The following is a 20,109-nucleotide window of genomic DNA, read 5'->3' on the forward strand; positions in this document are numbered from 1 at the left end:
ACATTGCCTAAATTCTCTCCTGTATGCTTCCCCTTCCATTTCATATAGCAAATAATATTTTTTAAGGAAAAAAGAGAAAAAGCAATCAGCAAAACTGATCAATACTTCAAAAAACGTGAAAATATATGTAATAGTATATACCAATGGAACATTGCTGTGGTCATTGTGTAAATTCTTTTCTGGCTCTGGTAATTTCATTTTGCAGTCTGTTCTGGCAAAGTCTTCTCATGCTTTTCTATATTCATCATAATCTTTATTTCTTATACGGTAGTAATATCCTATCACATTCATGTAACAGTTTGTTTAACAATTCTCTATTCTATGTGCATCTACTATGTTTTTAGTCATTTAATACTACAAAAAATGTACTATAAATATTTTGGTATATATAGGAACACTTTCTTTTTAAAAGTGACCTCCTTGAAGTATATATATATATATATATATATATATATATATATATATATATATATATATATATTAGAATTTCTGGGCCAAAGAGTATGAATATTTTAATTAGTCTGTTTGCATAACTACAAATTCATTTCCAAAATTATTGTATGGATTAACAGCTCTACCACCAATACTTCAATATAACTAACTTCCTATAGTTATTATTCCCATTTTTTTTGTCATCTTTGCCAATTTGCTGTGAAGGGAAACAGGATTGTTTTTATTTGCCTTTCTCTCGTGATTTGGAGCATTTTTTCATGTGGTTGTTAATATTTAGTAATATCCTTTGACCACCTAACTACTGGGGAATGGCATTTGCTATGCATACATATTGATGTACACATGTGTGTATATTATATGTTATTATACTTCATATAATATTATATCATCATATATATAAAATATGTGTGTATATGTATTAAATACCTATGTATCTTAGTCCATGAGGAATGTGATACAAAGATTTTCTTTTCCTATTTGACCACTTTGCTTCTTAGAGGCATTAATTTTGTCTGTGTAGAAGCTTTTCAATTTCATGTAATCAAAATTATTTAAATGATCTTTTGTAATTACTTCCATCCATTATTTCATTAAGACTACAGCTCCTACTCATAGCTGTGCAAGGTATATGATCTACTTTTAATTTTTTATGCTATGATCTTTAATATTCAGAGCATGTATCCATTTAAAGTTTATTGTGAAATAATAAAAAATAGATAAAATAATAAAGGAAGGAAGTGGCACTTAAACTGAGTTTAGGGATGTCAAGAGGTGGAGGAGTAAAGGGAAATCTTCCGAGGCAGAGGTGACCTACATAGCAAAGTCATGGGTTGGGAGATGAATTACAGTGTGCAAGAAACAGCTAGTAGGATGGTGTTACTGGACCATAGAGCTTATGAACAGGAATATAGTGTGAGAAAATAGGAAATATGGGAAGGGCACAGCTTCTAGAGAATATTATAATTTGATATTGGAGATATTAGGGAGCCATGGGAATTTATTAACTGTTGCGGGGGAGGGTTGGAAGGAAAAGAAAAGGTGGCATAGTTAGACTTAAACTTTAGGAAAGTCACTTTGACAACTGTATGGGGAATTGGTTGGAAAGGGAGAGATTTGAGGCAAGGAGACCTAATTAGAAGGCTTTTGTGAATATCCACAGTATATAGTTTTTACAAAAAATAAATATTTAGTCTTTTAAATTGGCAGTGAAAATGAATAGAGGTCTAGTTAGATCTGAATAGAAATTTCTGAAAGAAATATTTTGGAAACTAAACTCCTGGGACCTTGATTAAAATAGACTACAAATCTTTACTCATTATGCAAATAATATAGTTATGCAGATGTTAAATCACTTTGAATAAGTCCTCAAATTAACACACCCTTTTTTTTTCTTGTCCCAAGAAAGGGTTACCTTAGAGCATAATCAGCTGCATTTTAAATATGAAATGAATGTAAGTGTATCAAAATCTGTTTGAGAGTGCTTAGTTTTAGAGTAAAATTTAAAAGTTCTTTCAAATGAGCATTTCATTTTCTTTTTTTTTTCTATTCACAGGACTGTAGTAACAGACACCATTAGTCATTTGAAAGAGAAACTGAACTTCTAAAAATCATGTTGGAAACTATAGGTAAGACTGAGTATTTCTTGTTCACTCTTGCAAAAAAATTGAAATGGGAAATTACAGCCTTTAAAATTCTGACCCAAACAAGCTTCTCTCTTCATTAATGTGATTTATCCAATAAATGTGATTTTTTTCTTTCCTGAATCATTTATTCTAAAATGATAATTAAAACTTTAAAAAATTGTAATTATTCTACCAACAATGGACTTGAGTAAGTTTAGAATAGACCCAGTTCTAGGTTCTTTTTTAATTTTTTTTAAGCATAGAGCAATATTACTAAATGGATAACATTTAATGACAATTAGGATTCGAATCTTAGGTTTGTTTGTTCCATGTCATATTAGACCTATCTTAGAATTCTTACATTCACATAAACTCTTTGGAGAATAGAAGAACAGTAGAATTTGGATAACTTAGGCTAATATAGATTAAGTTTCATGAAGATTTAAGGCAACTTAAAGGGCATTGAAAAGGTTAGTCTCCATCATCTCCAAGGTCCTTATCAGCTTCAAATCTCAGTATCCTTTGAACTAATATTTTCTGTTTGAATTATTAAAGTTGTCTAGAGGGATATGATACATGTCTATAGTATCTATAGTTGTTTTTTTTTAGCTTGAAAATATTGTTCTGTGATTAAATACCTCTTTGCTAAAACTGGAATTCCCTGCTCTTATCCCTATTATTATACATATTTTTATAGCTAAATGTGTCTACAATGCTTCTTTCCATTGTTTTGGTAGAAAATTACTTGCTTCCTCACAAATATGTAAATGCTTGGGCTTTTAGGACAATGAAGATACACACAAAACATTTCCCCTTAAAAACAACCTGCTTTTGTTCTTGTTCAGTTGTGTTGGTCTCTTTGTGACCCCATGGACTATAGCCTATCAGGCAGCGAACCTTCTATCCTTCACTGTCTCCTGAAGTTCATCCAAACTCATCTTCATTGCTTCGATAACATTATCCATCTCATCCTCTGCAGTCACCTTTTCCTTTTACCTTCAGTCTTTCCCAACATCAAGATCTTTCCAGTGAATCCTGTCTTCTCATCATGTGGCCAGAATATTTAAGCTTCAGCTTCAGTATTTGACCTTCCAGTCAATAGTCTGATTTAATTTCTTTATGTATTAACTGATTTGATTTCCTTGCTGACCATGGACTGTCAAAAGTCTTCTCTAGCACCATGGTTTGAAAGTATCAATTCTGCTGTGCTAAGCTTTCCTTATAGTCTCTCACAATCATAGCTTTGATTATATGGACCTTTGTCAGCAATGTAATGTCTCTTCTTTTTAGCATGCTGTCCAGATTTGGCATAGCTTTCCTTCCAAGGAGCAAATGTTTTTTAATTTCATGGCTAAAATCACTACCGTGTTTCCCCGATAATAAGACCTATTCCGAAAATAAGCCCTCCCCTTACTGTGTAAGATTCCTCTAAAATAAGCCCTCCCCCGAAAATAAGCCCTATTGAGATTGCTACTGTAGTGAAGGTGATCCCCTGCGCTACCCGCTACACTACGGTACCCTCTGTATGCACTGTCCTCCTCCCTCCCCCGTGAAATGCACGCCGCGCTCCGAGCTGCATCCAATCAGAGCTGCAGCAGTGAGCGCGTCATCCTGTTCTTCCCCAGCGATTTGCTTATTGAATAAAGGCACATTTTTTTGTTCACATTTACCTGTTTATTAAAATTGCTGTCAATGTTCATTAAAATAAGCCCTCCCCTGAAAATAAGCCCTCTGGTGTTTTTCTGTCCAAAAAAAATAATAAGACAGTGTCTTATTATCGGGGAAACACGGTATGTGCAGTGATCTTTAGCCCAAGAATATAAAATTTGACCCTGTTTCCATTTCTTCTCCTTCTGTTTGTCAGGAAGTGATGGGACCAGTTGCTAAGATTTTTGTTGTTGTTTGTTTCTTTAGGGGCAGATAGAAGTCTCACTCCTTTCACTTCTGAAACACCCTTGAAGCAGTTCAAAATTGATCCCTGTTTCATATGGTTCATCTGACCCTATCACTTATAGGAAACTAGCTGTGGAGTCAGAGAGCCTAGGTACAGTTACATCCCTAATATTACTTCTGTGACCTTGGGAGAGTGACTTAGCCTACAAGAGGCTCAGTTTTCTTGTCTGTAAAAGTGAGGAGATTCAACTATATTGTATTTGAGCTCTAGTCAAGCTCTCTAATGAGAGAATAAAACCAATGGCTACTTTATAAGTTAGCTCTGTTTTAGGGCTGATGGCATGATTTACAGTATATTTGAATTCATTTAATGAGCTTCTCTTTTTCCTTTTTGGAGACAAGAAATAAGAAAATTTCAGAGTAATAAAATTCATTCTAATCAAGCAGATATTTCTTCATGAAAGTAGAAATAGATAGTATTTCTATATGCTCTTAGTAAAATAGTTTTTTACTTATTTTAAAAAGGAGAAAAAGGATGTATCCATTTTTTCCTGCATTTTTTAAAAAATAAATTTTTATTGATGTAATTTGGTTTTACATCACTCAGATTTCCCCTTGTATCCTTCTCCCCAGTCCTCTTTCCTTATAAAAAATAACTTTGAAAAAAGAAAAAGAAAAAAGAAGAGGAAAAATCCAGCAAAACCGATAAAGACATAAAAAACAACTGATATTATATGCAATATTTCATACCCATGGACCACTCCCTCTTTCTCCACCCCATTCCTCTCACACATCTGTTCAAAGGAGTAAGACTGCTTACTTAATTTTACATTAGTTTACTTAAATTGTTCTGTGTTTTTCTACATTCATCATGTTTGTCATTTATTATTGCCCAATAATAGTCCATTAATTCACATACCACAATTTATTCCCCAGTTAATGGACATCTACTTTGTTTCCAGTTTTTTTTTTCTACCACAAAGTGTTCTGTCAAGCAATTTTTCATTTTCTTTTCTCTTTTCTTCTTTTACTATTTTTTTTTTGCATTAGTCATGGCAGACTTGAGTGAGTGTATTTTTTAGTAGCAAGTTAATCTCCGCCTTTTATAGTTCTCCTCTGAAGTTTTTGTGAGAGGCATCATGAGATGGTGGAAAAAACACTGGATTTGGAATCAGACTGTGAGAGTTCACTTTCCAGCTTTGTCATTAACAATCCATATGACTTTTGGCAAATCACTTAACTGTCCTGTACCTTAAGTTTCCCCACCTGTATAATGGAGGATAATACTTTTTTTACCCACTTCATAGGGTTGATATAAAAACCAAATATAATATATGTGTAACAGTTTATAAAGGCCCTATGTAAATCTGAACTGTCATTATTATTTTGGTGAGAATGGATATAGTTTCGTTGTTTAATTGGAAAAGAAGGTTGTCTTGCTATCAGTCAGTCAAACATTTTATTATGATTTGAATCTTTTTTGAACCTGTTACTGACTACTAATATATTTTGTTTGCAGACACCAGCCAGGCCCTACAAGCAGCAGAGCGATTGCAGGCTAAGCTTCGGGAACGTGGAGATATAGCAAATGAAGACAAGCTGAGTCTCCTAAAGTCAGTGCTGCAGAGCCCTCTCTTCAGTCAGATTTTGAACCTTCAGACGTCAGTTCAGCAGCTGAAAGACCAGGTAGGATATCACCCATCTAAGCAGGTATTCCAGAAATTGCTTGGCTACTATCCTTTTTATTTTTCTGAAAGGCTGATTTTTGTATGTGTTAATGAATAGTTAATTAAATCATTTAAGCCCAAAATGAGACATTCAGATTCACTGTGGCTTTTTTCTTCCCCTAGTTATTTTTTGCCATGGTTATTGCTGTATATTGTGGATGATATGACATTCTGTTGAAAGCTGTCTGGATGCCAAAGAATGAATTCCTACAGAAGAAGGGAATGATACAAATATGTTTAAGATAGAGAGCTGTATGTAGATGTGGTCTCCATCACTAGGGTTTATTGTTCATGTGATGTTACTCATTGCCATCCAAATGCTTGATCCCCTTCCTTACACTATTTCTGATAAGCTTGGATTTGCATGTGTAATCATGTATGTGAAGAAGGGAAAGCACCTCTGTTTTGACAGTATGAGGCATAATTACATTGTCATCAGTTGGTGGCGTTGCAAATTCTCACTTCTTAAAGGAGCAATTGCTTCCCATGACAGCGTCAGATGGTGACAAACATTCGAACTTCCAAATGTAACACAGCATTCAATTTTTTTTAATGTTCACAATTTTTATTTGGAATTTTTATAGAAAAGAAACTTTCAAGCATTTAAATTAGAATGGAATATATCACATTGACCATATGGAACCTAAGGGTGTGCATGCTCTGAACTCAAATAATTAAATTAGCCATATTTCAATTTCTATTATTAATTTTCCCAGATATTTTGACCTATCCAGGTTATTATTTTAAATACAGGTTATTATTATTATTTCCCTATACAGGCTTCCAAGTCAATTTAATAATAATTACAATTAATTTTGGCATTGTTATGGTGCTTTTTGTGATCGCATTGATAATGATTGAGAAATCTTAGTTTGCCACTTTAATGAGTGAGATAGCTCAAACACTCTTCAGAGTCACAAAGTAGTTTGAAGATTCAGTGATTTAAGGAGGAACAGCTTTAGCCAAATACTTTATAAAGGTTCCTAATTTAGGTCTGAGCAGAGGTGGGAGATGAAGTCCTCAATGAAGCATGTAATCAGTCTGTAAATCTAGAAATTATGAGAAATAGATTGAGGAAGGCTTGTGGAATAATTTCTTCTCAATAAATCATCTGGTTTCATGACACCTTTGGTGTTTTGGTTATATTTAGGTGGACTATGATGAGCTTATGTATTTGTTCCCTTGAAAAATAATTAAAATGCTTAGTTCAAGAAACCAGTTTTTACGATAGCTTGATAAGCTTTATGAATTATCAAAGCCCAAGGTATGAGTATCTTGCTTATGTTGAGTTTTTATTATTTTACATTTATTTCTTTTGTTAGAGGATCATAAAAGAATTGAGAAGTGATATATAAAAGCATTTTAAAATTTAATTAGAGGAACATCCAAAATGGAAAAAGAAAGTAGTAAACATAACCAGTAAATAAAAGAGGCCTGGTATTTGCCTTTTCTGAAGTTCTCACTTATTTTTTATCTATTGCTCCTGAAATTCCTCCTCCATAGCATAGCAGCACATAGGAGGTGCTTAATAAATAGCTTGATTTGCCTTAATTTTTAGCCAATTTAATGTTTGAAAGGGAGAATTCACTGAGAAGCAAAGATAGGAAGCCATGTCTGATGTATTGTTTTGTTTATAAAAAAATTACTCTAGAACATGGTTTCTTAGCCCACTGTCCCCCAATAATATTTTAGGGGAACTTTGATGCTGAAATAAAGCTACAACTTTATTTCAGTATAATTATTTTCTTTGTATTTTATTTTGAGCATTGGAAAACAGTCTGAGAATGGGTCCATGGGCTTCACCAGAACGCTAAAAGGTTGGATTACACAAAAAAGGTTAACAACCTCTGCTCTAGACCCTAGCAGTAATTATGGGTGCTCTCCACTTCTATGAGATTCAGCTATGACTTATCTGAAGATCTCCCAGCCACTATCCACATAGAACAGAGACAGATTGTGAAGGTACATTCAATGAAAGTGTCTTAGGTATACTTTATTATTATTTCTTTTACAAATCAATTAGTTTATTTTTAGTTTTCAGCATTCACTTTCATAACTTTTAAATTTTCTTCACCTCCCTCCCCTTCCCCTTCCCTAAGATGGCATGCAATCTGGTGTAGGCTCTATATATACATTCTTATTAAGCATATTTTCACTTTAGTCATGTTGTATAGAAACTTTAGAATGGATGGATACTTTAGAATAGAACGGTAAACTTTTGAAAGTAATTTTATATACTACCTCTTTCATGTAGAGGGAGAAAAATTAACATCCCTATTTCTTTTTCCTTCATATTTAACAAGTATACCTTAAATATTAGTTTCATGTACAGCACTTATGGAGAGATGTAAAAGAAGTAGGAGAAATTTCTCCTTTGCCCCCTCGGGAAGGGTTGTCACTTTCACTCATATTTCACTATATTCATCAACTTTATCAGTATCTAGAAACTTGAAACACTTCCTTAACTGATTCATTTGTGTCTGTTTATTTGTTCTAATTCATTTTTTTTCTGAATATCTTGGGTCTCATTAGGTTAGGTTTTTTTTTTTCTTTGCCAAAGTTTACCAAAAAAGTGGGGGAAGAAGGTCTTGCTTCTTCTTCAACCTCCTGTTTATGGTATTGTGGTAAGGACATTGGATTTAGACCTCAGAGAAATTTTGATCCAGTCACATCACCTCTTTGTAACACAATTTCTTTATTTGGAAAATGAAGAGCTGGATTTAATAATATCTCTGGTATATTTTGACCCCAAATTTTATCCTCATGTTAATTTAGTAATCATATTAATTGTTAGCATTTATATTTTGTTTTAAGGTTTTCAGACCACTTTAAGAATATCTCATTTTATCTTCACAATAACCTTGGGGTGTAGATGCTATAATTATTCCCATTTTACAGTTGAGGAAATGGAGGCAGGGAGTGGTTAAATGACTTGTCCAGAGCCACATAACTAGCAAGTGTTTGAGGTCAGATTTGAACTAAGGTCTTCCTGATTTCAGATATAGCATTCTATCTTGTGTCATTTAGCTGCTACTATTTTAAAAATATATTTTATTAATATTAAAATAGGGAAGTCCTGTATTGAGTTCTGACAGCAATGATCAGGCATTTGTTTTTATCTTCACTTACCACAACAGGTGAGTTTTTCTAGGTACAATCTTTGTACAGTTCTTCGAGCTAGAAATTTGAGCCTCTAGACCAGCCTTCTTTTAGCATGTCTCTATGTCCATGAGAAGAGAAGAAAGTGAATAATTTATAAGCCTGAGGTATATGCAACATATTGGGGAACTTGATCGCATTGTTGTGTCAATGACAGATGCGTGCATGCCACATCAAATTAAGCCTACTATTTTTTTCCCTCAGATTCTTCTCATTACTTCTATTCAATAAGGTTCAATTTTCCCAATTTGCTACTTCAATATTAAGATTGCCCTTGGAAATCAAACTGTTTCCTTTGGCAAATTAAATACTTGACAGGTGTGTAACGAAGAGGGCATAAAAGCCATGCCCTAAAGGGATGTGCTATTTAAATATTGTCAAAAATACTAACAGGTCGGGGGTATAATTGATGCCTCTGTTTAATTCTGCTACTTGGTATATTGTTATAACTGCCAGCTAAAAGGACGTGCTGTTAAACCCAGATAATCTCTAATGGTCTCAATTCATTGCCCTATTGCACAATTCCCATTTAAGTGAAAAGGACTCTGACTGTGTGTCAATGATCTGTCAAATGCACATTTTCAAGCAGTAGACCTACTGTCACTGAATCATTATTATAGCTAATCACCCCAGGGCTTAGTGCTTATTCATGACCAAAATCCAGCTATTGTGGGTGATGCGGGGGCAGGAATAAACACATTAATGGTTTAATCATAGAAACTTGCCAGCCATAAGGCTGTGCAGTCTGTGGAACTTTTCAGGTCCAATATAGGCAAAACCCAGTTTCCTCAGAAATTCATTGCTTCATCAGATGAAATGACCAGAGAATATAGTAGAAATATATATACACACACACACACACACACACACACACACACACACACACACATATATGTATGTAAGAGACCTTTGAAATTTTTTGACAACTTCTTCAGATTATGGTTGAGGAAACAGGCCTGGGGATTTATAAAGTGAGGGGCATAGGACCCCAAAGGTTAGTGGCAGAGATAGGATTTGAAGCCAAAACACTTCAGATCTAGCATTCCCTCCGCTGTGCCATGTTGTCTCTTAAGTTGTTTACAGCAAAACTATGATTTACGGTTTTAAGCATTTCAATGTTGAAGCTTAAAAAGTTTTCAGAAGACTCTTGTCAATGTCTATACAAACAAAGTGGGTAGATGATAAAATGATGAAGATAATTTAGGATTACATGAATTACATAGGTCTTTTATGCACTAGTTATCTGGAATCTCCTGCCCATACAGATTGTTGAACAACCTACTTATATGTATATGTATGAATAACAATACATGCAATAGCTGCACTGATACAAATTAAAAGAATACTAAAACTGAATGTGTCCAGAAAATGTGTCCCTTCCCTTGTTACAGAGCTAGGGGACCGTGGAGGTGGGATATTACATGTGCTGTCAGTTGTGGACGACTGGTTGCCTTTGATCACCTAGTTTCTTTTTCTTTTGGGGTCTTTGTTACAAGGGAAGACTAAATGGTTAGGAGAGCGGAAAGACTGATATATTCAGAAGTGAATGTGATTATAACCTAGAGACATCAATAAAAAAGGTCAATGGGGGGCAAAATTAAAATTCCTTACATGTTTAAAGATGATAGTTTTAATGTATTTCCTTTCCACACAAAACACTGTCTTACTGATTTCATAAAATAGGCTGATATTTATAGGTCTAGGCCACTTCCTTGAGCAGAAATCCCCAGTAGCTCTCTATTGTCTAGAGGATAAAAAAAACAAAACCAAAAAACCCCCCAAAGCATAAACTTGGCAGTTAATTAGTCATTTAAGGAAGACCCAACAGAATGTGGCCTTAGCCTGCCTTTTCAGAAGTTATTTCATATAACTTTTTTCATGTTCTCTACATCTCAACTAAACTGGCCTTCTTGCCTTTCTCTAAAATTGTTCCTCTTCTCTCCTGCTTCTCTTTTGCCAATGCATAAATTGCTCCTCATGCCTAGCTGGAAAGGAGAAAACCCGTTTTTTTCCAGCTTCTTCTAAGATTCTGCCTGGATATCGCTGTTCTAAAGGATCAAGAATCCTTTTCCCATCCCAGTTTTCAGAATTTTCTCCTCAAATTATTTCTTGTCCAGTTGCACATTTATATGATGTGTTTAACCACCAGTAAAATGTAAACTCCTTGAGGGCAGGTTGTTTGTTTTACTGTCTTTGTATCTCCCAGCATTCCCTGCACCTAGTTTGGTTTCTTGCACATATTGGGTACTTAATGTTTGTTAAATTGAAAAGTAGTAGCTTAGGCCTTGATCATCTCTTTTTATTTAGAAGCCTTATGAATATGTCCCGTGATTTGAGTTGTAGCTACACAAAAATCAAGTTAATGACTGAGAAACTATATAATCAGTGGGTGCATACTGAGTATAACAATAAGAATAACTGAAAACCACACAACCCTGGTTTGTGACATTGGTGTCTTCTCCAGTTATTTCCATATATAAGAGAAAATTCTCAAAATAAAATTACAATATGTGCTACTCAGAATATTTTGGAATCTTTCTGTCTTTGATAAAAAGGGATTTCTAAGTGAAAAGGTCTGGAAATTTTCATCTCTTTCTTAACATAATTCCAGAATACTTTACAGAGTGGCTGAAACAATTCAAAACTCCATCAGCAGCACACTTGTCTGTCTACAGCCCTTCCACCATCCATTTCCTAATTTTGGATATCTTTGCTTCTTAGGTGGGTATAAGATGGCACTTCAGTTGTTTAATTTGCATTTCTTTTCCGATATTTGAAGAGATATTTTATATGTCTGTTAATATTTCCAGTTCTTCTTCTGAGAACTGTTTGTTCAAATTTTTTGACCATTTAACCTAAGTGGATTTTAATTTATGAGGCATTGGGCAGAAATATTGCACCAAAGAATATATACATCCAAAACTTATTTTGTGTTTGGAATGGAGTTTTTTCATTTGTAAACCTACTTTCCCTGAAGGGGAAATTATTGCTATCTCCCCCAAATGTGTAGATGGAATTATGACTTGCTATTGATGGGAAAGCAACAGAAAGAAGGGAAATATATCTTTATCCCATTAAAAGGATCCTCCATTTTTAATGGAATGATTTATATATCTTTTGAAGATTAACAGTATTTTTGAGCATTACAAAATTTTACTGCCATAAGGAAAGATATGAGAATTATAAAAGGCAATGAGGAATATTGGATAGAGAGATAGCCCTGAAAACAGGAATTCCAAGGTTTAAGTCCTGCCTCAGTCATATCCTATGAGCATGGTCAAGCCATTTAATTTTTAGCATCCTGAGTAATTTTTGAAAATGCTAACTCAATAAATTGCCCATCTGCACAGGATTTTAAAAAAATAATAATTGAACAAAACTGATGACCAGTGAACAAAGTGAACAATTTCTTATCCCTTATCTAGGAGGAATTTAAAAAGCTATCTCAAATAATGAAAGAGAATCACTTATATGTTTTTACATTTACCATGAAGTTTATTTACTGTAGGAATTTTGAGTACTTTATTTTTGGTTCAATAACAGCTTTTGAATGTTTGTTCCTTTAACTAAAAGTATGTAAATATAGAGTACTTGAAAGAAGGGACTAAAATTCTTGCTTTTTCCTGGGCAAGCTTTTTATGTAGCACTGGATTAAAATGCAACACCATCTTGCTATTTTAGGCCAGTATGTGTGTTTGTGCATGCATGTCTAAAACAGCAAATGGTGCTGGGTGGAATTTTAGTGACAAAGTTAAATGACCTTTCAGATTTGGGATGAAAGCCAAAACTCTCTACTGACCTCAGAGGGCATTTTGAAATAAAGACTTTGGAGACTGATTTGTTTACTCATGGACTTATACTATGAGGTCATAATTCGTGAATGTAAAAAAGTTATATTACCTGATTCTCACAAAAGGTCTCTTGCTAAGTAAAATCTTAACATGTTTTATTTTCCTTGTCATACACTGAGTGAGACTAAAGTATTTACCATATACAGAAAATTAAATGGAATGAAAATAAGTAAAACAACCAGCCACTCAGATAACATCACTAAGGTTCACCTGATCAAGATAATAATGAGAGCTAGTCTGTAAAGCAATTTAAGGTTTGTAAAGCATTTTACAAACTTTATCCTCATAACAACCTTAGATGAAGATAATTATCCTCATTTTACAGATAAGGAAACAGAGGCAGACAAAGTTTAAGTGATTTGCCCAAAGTCATGGGTAACATTTGTCAAGGCTAGTTTTTACCTAGGTATTCCTGACTCTGGATCAATAAATACTGTCTACACTGTGCCTCCTACTTCTTAATTCATGACCACTGAACCAAGATAATTTCAGCAATATTTAACTTATCTCTGACTATTTATGACCATTCAATTAGAAATGATGTCATTGTACCTAATTCAGCATTCTTAGCTATCGTCATTTTTCACAAACATTAAACTGATTGATCATGAAGTTTTCAGATTTGGTCGCTAAATGGCTATAATAAGCAGACCAAACATGTCACAAGCCACTTATTTCATTTGTATAGACACAACATTAATCAAGGGAATAGATTAGAGCTGGAAGGGTTCTTAGAAATCAATTATAGACTCTATCTCCTTCCTTTTAAAGAAATAGTTAATTCCTTACAATTTATAGTCCCTACCCAGACTCTCAAATCTAATGTTACCAATTAGCCTATTTTTTATTCCCTATTTTATTTTTTAGGGCATTAAAAATACATACAAATTTTTGGTTTTAGTTTCGGCATCTCTAGTATGAGAAGCAGTGATCACACAATTGCTTATTCGCTTCTGTCCTTCAGCTTGAAAATTCTATGGGTCCATTTCTACTCTCTTAATGTAATTCTGCACAGATTAATGATATTTAGTAAAGTATGTATTACCTAATTGTTTTTTGGAAATAGTTCTTTAAGATGTAGATTTAAGAAAGGTCAAGCACATTAGGGAAACTTGGTCCAGTGAATGAAAGAGCCTTCTTAGGAGGGAATATATACAGGCCATCCTTTATATCAGTCATTGAAACCTGAAAGGTTGTTCACTATCTTAAGTTCATAGTATTTTGTGGGAATACTGACATTTCTATAGTTCTTTGCTATTTATACAATACTTCCCTCCAGTGGAAAGAATGCTGTTTTTTGAATCAGAGAACTTGGGTTCAAACCCTGCTTCTGGGGTGGCTAGGTGGCGGAGTGAATAGAGCACCGGCCCTGGAGTCAGGAGATCCTGAGTTCAAATGTGGCCTCAGACACTTAACACAGAAACTAGCTGTGTGACCTTGGGCAAGTCACTTAACCCCAATTGCCCTCCAAAAAAAAAAGCAAAACCTGCTTCTTTATACCTACCTATGAGATCTTGGCAACCACTATACCACTCTGGACCTTAGTTTCTTCATTTATAAATTAAATGGTTAGACTAGGTACCTTTAAGGTACCTTTTACCTCTATATCATCCCGGCACACTGCCTTTCCTGACTTAATATCTCTCCTTCATATGCTTTTCATTCTAGATCAATTGTGTTCTGAATTCAACATTCCATTTCCCAGCTGTAGATGTCATTCTATATGCCTGCGATGTCCTACCTCCCCCCTTTGCCTCTAATTCTGTGTTTCTTTTCATTGTCAAAGGTCTTTTTCTTCAAATTATCTTCTTTTTACTTATCTGCATGCATGTTGTATCCCTGCCCCCCCCTCCCCGAAAAATGTAAATTCCTTGAAGTCAAAGATTGTTTTAGGTCTTTGTATCTTTAGTGGTTTGTTTTGTTTTAGGGTAGCGTCTGTTATTTTATCAGGGTAGATGACTTCCTGGAGAGGAAACCCTCTGACAATGAATATGTTTAACTTAGTGTATGATTTTAGATGTTACCTATAGACCTTAAGAAGTTTGTTGTGCTCAGGGTTACACAGCCAGTATATATTCAAGGGGAGACTTTAACCAGGTCATCTTAACTATGAGAACAGTTCTTTATCTACTCATCCCTTGAAGTATAGTAGAAATTCAGTACAGGTTTGTTGCATTGAATTTCATTAGCAAAAATACTAGTTCTCCTATTTTGCATTTGAGTAAACTGAAACTTGGAGAGGATCAATAATTTTGCTTAAGGACACACAAGTTATCAAGTGTTATAGCCAGGATCCTAACCCTCTACTTCTGATTTCAAACCCAAATTCTGTCTCTGACTCCAAAACCAAATAAAACCCAAAAAGTCAAGTTAAAAGTTTTTGGAATATTGAGGATATGACAGTCTGTCTGTCTATAATAACATATTATCAAGGGGAGGGATTAAGTGAAGAATTATTCCTATTTAGTTCTGAGAAGTTAAAAAAAAAGCAACAAATAAACACACACAAAGTATACTCTCTGTGATGCACCTGCATCCATAGAGAAAGAGGTACTAATCCAGAGCCCCTGGCAGCATATGTCTTTCAAAATGATGCATCTCTTTCAGTTTTCCTGTGGTAAGGAATTATTATCAAAAGATAACCAAGAAACCACCCAGTGATCCTTTTCCTGATGATGACCAATGTTAGTCAGAAGTAATTTAATACATTTTGTTAAACTGTGGCTTTAATGAAATAAAATTTTTGCTTTCAAAGTACAAAAAACTGTCCAGATGGCTATGAGGGAATATGATAAAATGACCTTGTGGGACATCTTAAATATCTTATAATTATTTCTAATCAAACTTCTTTTAGAAAAGATGGAGGAAGGAATGTACACACTTACTTCTACTGCACCTGAAAATAAATGTATTTATTATCCAAAGGCTTTCTGTTCCATTTTGTCTATCATTTAATTCAGGAGCCAGGAGCCATTTTATGTCCAAAATAGTCTCATCACATTAAGCTAATCCCCTTTGAACATGCAACTCAATTTCTTTAATTAGCTTTAAAAATAAGGATCATTAAATCAGAGTGCCACCATCAATTACTGTGCAAGAGTTTGGCTATTCAATAATGCATCAGAGCTGTGCTCTAATCAGTATTTTACTGAAAGATTTATGGAAAAGGAGGCTTCCCTAGGTCTGAAACTTGAAACCTGTGCCTATTATGTATGAAAAAATTTCTGTGATTACTACCATTTTTGGTGTTATATTTTAGTGAAAACTCTCAGTGTTCAATCCATTCATTCTTCTTTGCATTTCATATTTGGGACCAATTCCAAATAGTTAGTTACAGCATTTGTGTAAATTCACAACAAAATAATAAAATTTCTTGCCTTTGCAAGAATAGACAAGGTGCAGATTTTTTTTTAAAAGCCTACATTTGTTAGAGGTCCACCTGTCATGACACATTTTCCCAAACATACTTCACTTTTTTTTTATACTGTTAAAGCCAAAAAACAAGAAAAACAGAGAAATTTCAGTTGATATCTTCTATAAAGACTTCTGATACCTCCTTGGGGCCTGAAGGTGATCCTGAGCTCTCAGAGACGATGCTAACAGAACCTAAACTGTAGCAGATTGTTTCAGATCTTCTTCGAAAGACTTTTAGTGCAGCAATGGATTCTGTGTCTCTTGCCCTAGAACTGTCCCCAGTAAGTGCAGAGGGTCACATCACAAAGCTGGACATGGGGTAGGAGATTCTTCAGCCACAGTAGGTCTTGAGAACCATCTCTTCAGTTATGGAGGGAGTACATATATTAATGAAAGAATAAATCCTTATATATTGAGAAAAAAATCTAGATTTGTCATCTTGATGTAAACAGCCTATGCTTAGGAACTTAAGCAAAGTTAACTGAAGCCCAAAAAGCATTTAAATATTTTTGAGCTCTTGCAGTTTGCATGTGTTTTGGTTTTCTTTATTCCTTATGCATAGTATCCATTAAATAGACATCAACAAAAGTGATATTTTTTTCCTATTCTACTTAGTGTAATAAAATAAGTTTAGGAAAAACAACCAAGAGTAGACATGATAATCTGCCCAAAATGCTTCAGGAAATTCAGTTTGATATTTTCATAAGGCAACATAATTATAGCAAGTATTTCTGGAAAGACTGATGACTGGCCAGCAAAACAGCTAGCTAATAGCATTAACCCCCTCCATGAAAAAAACATTAGGGATAGAGGAAATATAAATAGAATTCTGGATTTTCATATTTTTAACAACTTGAGTAAAATGAATCTATACATTTGAGCACATTTCCTGGTGTGTGTGTGTGTGTGTGTGTGTATTTAAAGCATCAGATTTCTGTATAAGGATGGACACAGATTCTAGAGGTGTGCTTTTCCTTTTCTTAAAGATGTTTGTTATTTGTAAGTTTGAAATTTGACAGATGCATAAGCAAAATGATTTAGGAAAAAAAACAATTTTGGCGTTCTTTTCTCATTCCATAGAATCTAGTACAATCAGTCAGTAAACATTCATGAAGTGTCCACTTTGTGTGAGGCACTGAGCATACACAAAGAAGCAAAAGGCAGACCCTTCCCTCAAGTTCACAGTACAGTGGGGGAGACTAAAGAAACAAATGACATAAAACAGGTATAAATAGGACAAATGGGAAATAATTAATAGAGGGGAAGCACTGGAATTAAGACAGGTTGGAAAAGGCTTCCTGTAGGTGAGATTTTAGTTGGGACTTGAAAGAAATTAGGGAAGCCAGTAGGCAGAGATGAGGATGGAGATCATTCCAAGAATGGAGGACAGTCAGAGAAAATGCCCAGAGAGAAGGGGAATGTCTTATTTGAGGAATAGTTAGGAGACCAGGGTGACTGGATCAAAGAAGATGTGTCGGAGAGTTAGGTGTAAGAAGACTGAAAAGGTGGGGATGGGGGTCCAGGTTTTGAAGGACTTTGAACACTGAAAAAGAAAAAGAAGATTTTTCAGAGGCAATAGGGAGTCCGTGGAGTATTGACTAGGGAATTAAATTGATCAGACTTGAGATTTAGGAAGATGATCACTTTGGTGACTGAGTGGAGGATTGGGAGAGACTTGAGAGAGGCAGACTCATCATCAGACTGCTACAGTAGTCCAAGAGTGAGGTAATGAGGGTCTGCACTCAGTATCAAGAGAGAAGGAGATATATTAGAGAAATGTCACAAAAGTGAACTAGATTGTTTTTGTTCATTCGTTTTCAATTGTGTCTGATTCTTCATGACCTAATTTTTATATTTGGCAAATATACTGGAATGGTTTACCTTTTCCTTCTCCAGTTCATTTTGTAGATGAGGAAGACACTAGCAAGTGTATGAGGCCAGATTTGAACTCAGGAAGATGAGTCTTCCTGACTCTAGACTTGGCACTCTATCCACTGAGTCATTCAGCTGCCCTGATAGGGCTTGGCAGCAAGGCTGGATTTGGGGGTGTGTGAGAGATAGGGAGGATTTGAGGATAACGTGTAGGTTGGGAGCACCGTGTTCAGTTAGGTAATAAATATTTTTGATTATGATCTTTTATAAACATTCTGAAATAAGAAGCTTTTAAAAATTGCTATATTGGGGGCAGATCATCTTTTGTATCTGTTGTGAAAATGTAAGTAAAGGAGAGAGCTAGTATGCCTAAGCCAAAGTATATGGAAAACCATGGAAACTTAAAAGAGAAGCTTAGGAAAGAGCTTCCCATACTATAAAGAATTTAAGATATTAGACTTTCCCAACATCTTTATTATCCAGTAATTTAATTTAAAAATTTTATTATGCATTTAACATCACCAAACAACACAAACATTTCATTATACAAAGGAGAGCAAAAAGATTGCATATGGAATGGTGAGCTTTTTTTTTTTTAAGTGTATGTTAAATTTTGGAAAGTAGCAACAAAATCACCCAGTTTGTGCCCCCTTCTGGACTTATTTTTATTTTCTTCTGTTTTTTAATGTTTTGTTGATCCTCTAATTTTTCTACATTTCTATGATTATGCACTAATTGTTCATCTATCTTCCACTCTACTTTGGCCTCAATAGAAATTTTTGTTAACAAACAAGTGTACCAAGCAAAATAAATCAATACATTGGCCATGCTTGAAAATTTCTCTCTCATTATGTACCTCTGGGCCAGCAATTCTAAACCTTGTTTTGTTTGCCCTGGACCTGTCTGGCAGTGTGGTGAAGCCTATGGATGGGACCCCTTTTCAGAATAATATTTTAAAATGTACAGCATAAAATAAATCAGATACAAAGAAAACAAATATATTAAAATATAGTCAACAAAATTAAACAATCAAGTTCATTGACCCCAGGTTGTTTTAAAACTGCCCTAGTCTATTAGTTGCCTGCCAAGGGGAAGGAGACATGCTTCATCATTTTTCCAAAGGTTATGTCTGGTGACTGCATTTATCAGACGTCTGATGTCTTTCAAAGTCATCTTCCTTAATAATGATTAATAGCTAGCATTTTTATAAGTGCTTTTAGATTTGCAAATATTATCTCACTTTGTCCTTACAACTCTGAGAGGTAAATACTGTCACCATCCCCATTTTACATGAGTGGAAACTAAGGCAAATGAGGTAAAGTGACTTGTCTAGGGTATAACAGCCACACTTCCATATAGATTCCTTTACATTATTGTGATGAGGCTATCATATAGACATTCTCTTGGTTCTGCTCATTTCACTCTACATTATGTTCATAGGAGTCTTCCCAGGTTTCCCTCAGTTGTTTTTATTTGTTATTCCTAATGGCACAATAATATCCTATTAACATTCGTATAGCATAGTTTGTTTTGTCATTCTCTAAGTGATGGGCACTCACTTTCCCTTCTAATTCTTTGCTATAACAAAATGTATTGCTATGAATATTTTTGTATATGTGGGACCTTTTCTCTCACTGGTTACCTCTTTGAAATATATGCCTAGTAGTGATGATATCCCTGGATCAAAGGGGGTGTGTATCTTTTAGTGACTTTGGGAGTAGAGATCCAAATTGTTTTTTTCAGAATGGGTAGACCAAGTCACAGTTACATCAACAGTGCATTAATGTGCCTAGCCTTCCCAAGATAGAGTTTCTCAATAATTGACTTGCTGTTATTCTCCTGTACATCCAGAAAAAATTAAGAATAATTTTGTTTTGTAATTAAGTTGCTTCAGTGGGGGAAATCAACACAGTTGCATATTGAGTTATGTAGTCAGAGAATCTATAGCTTGAGAAAGAGGCTTTTAGACCTACTTGCTTTGTATGAAGAACAATCTTGGGGGATTTGAGTCTGAGAACTCTTGGAGTTTTCCCAAACCTGTGATGATTGTATCTTCAGGGCATAAGCATCCCTTTATCTTTTGCATCATGATACTCTTATATGCAGCAGAGAGTTAAA

General features: G+C 34.6%; 1 protein-coding gene across 19 annotated transcripts in view; it reads left to right on the forward strand.

Moving 5' to 3' along the window:
• Positions 1-20,109, forward strand: part of MPDZ (multiple PDZ domain crumbs cell polarity complex component) — a 228,065-nt gene that overhangs the window by 30,557 nt on the left and 177,399 nt on the right. For all 19 annotated transcript variants that reach the window (XM_069090729.1, XM_069090713.1, XM_069090714.1 and 16 more), the window contains exons 2-3: positions 2,006-2,078; positions 5,488-5,654. In XM_069090729.1, the coding sequence (XP_068946830.1) occupies positions 2,063-2,078; positions 5,488-5,654 (183 nt within the window). In that variant the 5' untranslated portion in view covers positions 2,006-2,062. The remainder of the gene's footprint in view (positions 1-2,005; positions 2,079-5,487; positions 5,655-20,109) is intronic.

This window comes from Petaurus breviceps, unplaced genomic scaffold, assembly GCF_028583685.1.
Source record: "Petaurus breviceps papuanus isolate PSGF00001 unplaced genomic scaffold, PetGlider_PUasm1.0 187, whole genome shotgun sequence".
NCBI classification, from domain to species: Eukaryota; Metazoa; Chordata; class Mammalia; order Diprotodontia; family Petauridae; genus Petaurus; species Petaurus breviceps.